Below are 7,908 nucleotides of genomic sequence, written 5' to 3' on the forward strand. Positions count from 1 at the left end.
CTCCCTTGCACTCCCTTGCCGGATCTTGTTGCCTTGTGCCAGTGAAAGCGTTTAGTGTGTCCAAAGCCTGTGTACCTGAACTTCTGCTACCCATCCTGACTACGAACCTTGCCGCCTGCCCTCGACCTTCTGCTACGTCTGACCTTGCCTCTGCCTAGTCCTTCTGTCCCACGCCTTCTCAGCAGTCAGCGAGGTAGAGCCGTTGCTAGTGGATACGACCTGGTTGCTACTGCCGCAGCAAGACCATCCCGCTTTGCGGCGGGCTCTGGTGAAAACCAGTAGCCTCTTAGAACCGGTCCACTAGCACGGTCCACGCCAATCCCTCGCTGACACAGAGGATCCACTACCTGGAAGCCGAATCGTGACAGTAGATCCGGCCATGGATCCCGCTGAGGTGCCGCTGCCAAGTCTCGCTGATCTTCCCACGGTGGTCGCTCAGCAATCGCAGCAGATTGCCCAACAAGGACAGCAGCTGTCGCAGTTGACCGCCATGTTACAGCAAATTCTGCCTCTGCTACAGCAGCAACCATCTCCTCCGCCAGCTCCTGCACCTCCTCCGCAGCGAGTGGCCGCTCCTAACCTCCGCTTGTCCCTGCCGGACAAATTTGATGGGGACTCCAGACTCTGCCGTGGATTTTTGTCTCAGTGTTCCCTGCATATGGAGATGTTGTCAGACTTGTTTCCTACAGAACGGTCTAAGGTGGCGTTCGTAGTAAGTCTTCTTTCAGGAAAGGCCTTGTCTTGGGCCACACCGCTCTGGGACCGCAATGATCCTGCCACAGCCACAGTCCAGTCCTTCTTTGCTGAAGTCCGAAGTGTCTTTGAGGAACCTGCCCGAGCCTCTTCTGCTGAGACTGCCTTGCTGAACCTGGTCCAGGGTAATTCTTCCGTTGGCGAGTACGCCATACAATTCCGTACTTTTGCTTCTGAACTATCCTGGAATAATGAGGCTCTCTGCGCGACCTTTAAAAAAGGCCTATCCAGTCGCATCAAGGATGTGCTGGCCGCACGAGAGATTCCTGCCAACCTCCAAGAACTCATCCATTTGGCTACCCGCATTGACATGCGTTTTTCTGAGCGACACCAAGAGCTCCGCCAGGAAAAAGACTTAGATCTCTGGGCACCTCTCCCACAGCATCCTTTGCAGTCTTCGCCTGGGCCTCCCGCCGAGGAGGCCATGCAAGTGGATCGGTCTCGCCTGACCCAGGAAGAGAGGAATCGCCGTAGAGAAGAAAATCTCTGTCTGTACTGTGCCAGTACTGAGCATTTCTTGGTGGATTGCCCTATCCGTCCTCCACGCCTGGGAAACGCACGCACGCACCCAGCTCACGTGGGTGTGGCATCTTTTGCTTCTAAGTCTTCTTCTCCACGTCTCACGGTGCCCGTGCGGATTTCCCCTACAGCCAACTCCTCCATCTCAGCCGTGGCCTGCTTGGACTCTGGTGCCTCCGGGAATTTCATGTTAGAGTCCTTTGTTAATAGATTCAGCATCCCGGTGACCCGTCTCGTCAAACCGCTCTACATTTCCGCGGTCAACGGAGCCAGATTGGACTGCACCGTGCGTTACCGCACAGAACCCCTCCTGATGTCTATCGGACCCCACCACGAAAGGATTGAGTTCTTCATTCTCCCCAACTGTACCTCTGAGGTCCTCCTCGGTCTGCCTTGGCTCCGGCTTCATTCCCCCACCATTGATTGGACCACCGGGGAGATCAGGAACTGGGACTCTGCCTGCCACAGGAAGTGCCTCTCCCCCCCTCCCAGTCCCATCAGGCAAGCCTCTGTGCCTCCCCATGGCCCCCGTCCTGGTGTCACACTGCCCCGTGCCAGGCCTCGCCCTCTGCCCTCCCTCCCCATTCCCACTCCTGCTGTACTGCCTGCCGTTGAGGAAACCCTCCATTCTTTCCCGGTGTCCTCATCCCAGGGGAGGCAGTCTCCGGACAAAGAGAAGGGGAGACCTAAGGGGGGGGGTACTGTTACGCCTAGCGCTCCGGGTCCCCGCTCCTCCCCGGAGCGCTCACGGCGTCTTTCTCCCTGCAGCGCCCCGGTCAGTCCCGCTGACCGGGAGCGCTGCACTGTTTTGGCCGTTGGGGATGCGATTCGCACAGCGGGACGCGCCCGCTCGCGAATCGCATCCCAGGTCACTTACCCGTCCCGGTCCCCTGCTGTCATGTGCTGGCGCGCGCGGCTCCGCTCTCTAGGGCGCGCGCGCGCCAGCTCTCTGAGACTTAAAGGGCCAGTGCACCAATGATTGGTGCCTGGCCCAATTAGCTTAATTGGCTCCCACCTGCTCCCTGCCTTTATCTAGTCTCCTCCCTTGCACTCCCTTGCCGGATCTTGTTGCCTTGTGCCAGTGAAAGCGTTTAGTGTGTCCAAAGCCTGTGTACCTGAACTTCTGCTACCCATCCTGACTACGAACCTTGCCGCCTGCCCTCGACCTTCTGCTACGTCTGACCTTGCCTCTGCCTAGTCCTTCTGTCCCACGCCTTCTCAGCAGTCAGCGAGGTAGAGCCGTTGCTAGTGGATACGACCTGGTTGCTACTGCCGCAGCAAGACCATCCCGCTTTGCGGCGGGCTCTGGTGAAAACCAGTAGCCTCTTAGAACCGGTCCACTAGCACGGTCCACGCCAATCCCTCGCTGACACAGAGGATCCACTACCTGGAAGCCGAATCGTGACACACATCTTCTCCCTATGTCACATTCCCCCACCATATCACATGTCACACCCCCCCCCCGTTACATTCCTCCCTCCCCATTCTCACCTCCCCGTCACATTCCCTCCCCATATCACTTCTTACCCCCCATCATATTCCCCTCCCACCCCGACACATTCCCAGTCCCATTCTCCACCTCCCGTCACATCCTTCCCCCATATCACATCTCACCCCTTTGTCACATTCCCCCCCGTCACATTCCCCACATTCTCCCCTCCCAATGTCACATTCACCCTCCCCGACATTCTCCCCCCCCCCCCTTGTCCCATCCCTCCCCTCCCCGTCACATTCTTCCCCCATATCCCATCTCACCCCATATCACATTTCCCCCCCATGTCACATTCCCCCTCCCCCCAATGGCATATTCCTCCATACCCCGTCACATTTCTCCCCCCCCCCCCCCCCATGTCACAATCTTTTTTCCATGTCACATTTGGAAGAAGCAGAGTATATATTTTGGTATTCTACAATTATTTATGTATTGGTGTTTCCTCACCATCATGTTTTTGAACTGTCCTCGGTGTACGTGTTCTTATGGGTGGGACTTTTTTGGTAATTATATTTTATCAATACAATTTGTAATTTTGTGATTAATAGTTCTCACTTTGGTTTGGACTAGTGCCAAAATGTACGCTGCAAGATTTCAGATATTCAGATAGTAAAATGAAAAATATGAAAGAACTAAAATACATGCATTTTATAACCATAAAGCAGCCATGTGGAAGCTATATAATGCAAATACACAAGAAAAAGAGAAATCACTTTGCATATAAATAATTCAGCACCTTATATTGCTTGTCAGTGTATGGGTGTGGAAATGCTCCAATTCTGAAAAGGCTGAAAGTCGTCTGGATCTTACAAAGGCTCAGCTCACATTGGTGAAACCTGGATTATACACTGCGCTGGAGGGAGCAAAGAGAGAACCAAACCCCAAAAGAGAGAACCAAACCCCACTCCCTTCAGCAAATGGGTCCAAATTTCTTGTTGCTAGGACCAAAAAGGCTTGGATACCAGAGTTCCTTTGCAAAATTAAAAGAGACAGACCCCTAGTGGTCGCAGGATAGGGATACATTTTAGATCGCAAGGGAAGCAAGCACTGTGGGCCCTCGTGATCGATTGTATGGAGCCCCGGCTCTCCCACAGAGTGTCGCGTCTCGACCCCCGCCAGAAGTGGAGAACACCACGCACGCCCCCTTTATATATCTCTATGGGAGGGCTGAAGATGGCCAAACGGCTCTCCCATAAAAGATATATGGAGGGGGTGTGGTGGCCCCAGCTTCGGGCAGGGGTCGTGACGCGTCACTCTGTGGGAGAGCCGGGGCTTCGTACAATCGATCGCGAGGGGCCACAGCGCTCGGACCCCCACATCAAAAACTTATCCCCTATCCTGCGGATAAGGGATACATTTTTCTGTACTTATCAGCATGGTACTTGTCCTTTAAAATAGTTTTCACATCTTTCGCTACATATATTATGAAAATACTTTTTATGGGAAGTATATATATATATATATATATATATATATATATATATATATATTTTTTTTTTTTTTTTTTTTTTTAAACAAGTTGTTTCTAAAGACAGTAAGGTACCTCTGTATACTCTTACATAACATTACAGGTAATTCTATGGGTCTTCTATTGGGCAGGGTTCATACTTCGCAATCGCCGGACATTCCATAAGGAAATAGGACAGCACGGACATTGCCGTCACCATAGACTGCAATGTATTCTAGGCACATTCCGACAAAAGAATGAGCAAGATCATTTCTTCTGAAGTGGAATTTCAGCGGCAGAAGCTCCGCTGCCGAAAATCTGAAGTGTGCACTGTGCAGTGGAATCCCATTAAAGGCAATGGGATTCTGCTGCACCGGAATTTCTGAACATAATTTCTTAGTGGAATTATGCTTGTAAAAGCCTAGTCTTGAAGATCCATACAATACAGAACACTAATATGGATATGTGAGTAAAGCCTAGGAGGGTGCAATCTTTTTATACATGCCATTCTTACCTGGATTTTCTACGCCCTTTCTTTTTTCTTCCCGAGACATTCTGATTTCTGGAATGGTTTCTGGATCTTGTTTTCTCATGCTTTTCTTTACTTCTAGAACGCACACTATGCCTACTTTTCTCAAAGCTTTCCCGACTGCTGGAACGGGCATGGTGCTTTTTGCGTTTAGACTTTTCCTGACTGCTGGAACGGGCACGGGACTTTCTTTGTTTAGACCTATCCCGACTGCTGGAACGAGCACCATTTCTCCTTTTCTCCAAGCTTTCCTGACTGCTGGAACGGGCACGGGGCTTTCTTTGTTTAGACCTTTCCTGACTGCTGGAACGGGCTCTATTTCTCCTTTTCTCCAAGCTTTCCTGACTGCTGGAACGGGCACGGGGCTTTCTTTGTTTAGACCTTTCCTGACTGCTGGAACGGGCTCTATTTCTCCTTTTCTTCAAGCTTTCCTGACTGCTGGAACGGGCACGGGGCTTTCTTTGTTTAGACCTTTCCTGACTGCTGGAACGGGCTCTATTTCTCCTTTTCTCCAAGCTTTCCTGACTGCTGGAACGGGCACGGGGCTTTCTTTGTTTAGACCTTTCCCGGCTGTTGGAACGGGCCCTAGCTCTCCTTTTCTTAAAGCTTTCCCGACTGCTGGAACGGGCACAAGACTTTCTTTGTTTAGACCTTTCCTGACTGCTGGTCTTTACTCTGAAACCCTCTTGACTGGAGTCTGTGTCAATTTTATTATGTTTGTAGTTTTCCTTACTGTTTGAATGGGCTCGAATGGGCCTTCTCCCAAAGCTCTCTTGACTACTGGAACGTGCACAGTCTTTTTTCCTGCGGCTTCTCTCACAGCTTGAACTGGAATGGTACCTCCTTCCTCCCGGACTGCTGGATCGAGCATAATGCCTGCTTTCTTTCATCCTTTCCTGACTGCTAGAACGAACAACGTGTTTCCCTTGCCTAGTACTGTCATCACTGCTGGAACGGGCATGGTGCTTCTTTCCCAAGGACCTATCCTGACTGCTATCCCTAGGCCTATGCCTGCTTTCCTCATTGTTCTCCTTACTGTTGGAGTGGTGGTGGTATTTGCTCTTTCGGGCTCTCTCCTCACTGCTTGAACTGGCTCTGGGCCTCAATTTCCCAACGTCTTGTGTGCTGAAGCAGTCCAGATATCGACTTCTCTCCTTGCTGTTTGAACGTGTCCGGCTGCGGGACTCTTCTTCCGAATCAGAACTATCAGACCGATCAGAGTTTCGGCTTCGTCGCCACTTATCAAAACGGCGCCTTCTTACCGGAGACCGGGTGCCCTGCGACATGAATATAGTAAAACACCCCCGGTCTGACCTGTGCCCAAAATATACAAAGGGTTTCAAGTAAACTTGCTATTCCTCACAAGTTACACTGGAGAAACACAGGTTTAAAGCTTTTAAGTTGTTGCCTCTGTACCTACAGGATGAAGAACGTCTGTGCAGCAAAAGACTCCAACCCCGGAAGAAGAAGAGAGCAGGGCAGGCAGAGCAAGATGTCCAGTGCCGGGGACGAGGTAAAGAAGAGGCACAGAGAAGGGTCGTCAAGGAAAGTCCGCGCACCAGCAGGCGCCCTAGATCTAAGGAGAGTGAAGCCCTCGGTTTCAGAAGTAAGCCTGTCACAGCTTAGATGACCCGGAAGTGCTACAATACTCTACCGGTGCGACGCAGGAAGGACCGCATCACGTTGTCGCCGTATGACGTCATCTCTACAGCTGGTTTACCATAGTAAATGTCCGTCGGGGACTGGGAGTTGCGCAGTAGCGAGCTTGAGTAGAGAGGCGGTTCAGTCGGAAGGATGATGTCTAAAGTGGAGCTACCTCAGGCAGGTCTCGCTACAGCAGGGTGTATCTAACTATTGTAAAACTACAACACAATGGTGGCGTTATTCTAAACAGTGTGTCTCGAGCTGTTGCAAAACTACAACTCCCAGCATGCCCGGACAGCCAAAGGCTGTCCGGGCATGCTGGGAGTTGTAGTTTTGCAACAGCTCGAGACACACTGTTCAGAATAGCGCCACCATTAATAGCCCACTGGCTGAAAACAGGGCCAAAATATGTGTAGTGTGTATGTATGTGTGTGTGTGTATATGTGTGTATATATATATATATATATATATATATATATATAGTGTACACGTGCGTGTACACACCAACTAATTTGTAATTTTTGCTTTCTCTGCATTATCATCATCATCTCCATATCATAAAAATGACACATTTGGGGAGATTCATCAAAACTTATGCATTGGAAAAGTCGACCAGTTGCCCATAGCAACCAATAAGATTGCTCCTTTCATTTTTGAAAAAATTTAAAGAAGCAATCTGGTTGCCATGGGCAACTGGTCAACGTTTATTCAGCACAGGCCTTGATAAATCTCCCCCATTATCTTTAGGTCCATGTGATTACGACGATACTCAGTTTGTATTGGCTTTATTTTGTTTTACTACTTAACCCCTTAAGGACCGGGAGGTTTTCCGTTTTTGCATTTTCATTTTTTCCTCATCACCTTCTAAAAATCATAACGCTTTCAGTTTTGCACATAAAATTCCATATGATGCCTTAGTTTTTGCGCCACCAATTCTACTTTGCAGTGGCATTAGTCATTTTACCCAAAAATCCACGGCGAAATGGAAAAAAAATTCATTGTGCGACAAAATTTAAGAAAAAATGTAATTTTGTAACTTTTGGGGGCTTCCGTTTCTACGCAGTACATTTTTTGGTAAAAATTACACCTTACCTTTATTCTGTAGGTCCATACGATTAAAATGATACCCTACTTATATAGGTTTGATTTTGTCGTACTTCTGAAAAAAATCATAACTACATGCAGGAAAATGTATACGTAAAAAATTCTCATCTTCTGACCCCTATAACTTTTTTATTTTTCCGTGTATGGGGCGGTATGAGGACTAATTTTTTGCGCCGTAATCTGAAGTTTTTATCGGTACCATTTTTGTATTGATCGGACTTTTTGATCACCTTTTATTCTTTTTTTCATGATATAAAAAGTGACCAAAAATACGCTATTTTGGACTTTGAAATTTTTTTGCGCCTACGCCATTGACTGTGCGGTTTAATTAACAATATATTTTTATAGGTCAGACATTTCCACACACGGCGATACCCCTTTTTTGTAATAACACACACACATATGTCCATACACGTACTA

At 49.0% G+C, this 7,908-nt stretch overlaps 1 protein-coding gene across 3 annotated transcripts in view; it reads right to left on the reverse strand.

Moving 5' to 3' along the window:
• Positions 1 to 6,646, reverse strand: part of CACTIN (cactin, spliceosome C complex subunit) — a 59,974-nt gene extending 53,328 nt beyond the window's left edge. Inside the window, exons 1-2 of one of the 3 annotated variants that reach the window (XM_056573515.1) lie at positions 6,161 to 6,646; positions 4,726 to 6,054 (exon numbers count right to left, since the gene is read on the reverse strand). In XM_056573515.1, coding sequence (XP_056429490.1) covers positions 4,726 to 6,026 — 1,301 coding nt within the window. In that variant the 5' untranslated portion in view covers positions 6,027 to 6,054; positions 6,161 to 6,646. Of the gene's footprint in view, positions 1 to 4,725 lie in introns of all 3 variants that reach the window. The other 2 variants (XM_056573509.1, XM_056573500.1) reach the window with 2 other exon arrangements.
• Positions 6,647 to 7,908: the final 1,262 nt, after the last annotated feature.

Source organism: Hyla sarda, chromosome 1 (genome assembly GCF_029499605.1).
Source record: "Hyla sarda isolate aHylSar1 chromosome 1, aHylSar1.hap1, whole genome shotgun sequence".
Taxonomy (NCBI): Eukaryota; Metazoa; Chordata; class Amphibia; order Anura; family Hylidae; genus Hyla; species Hyla sarda.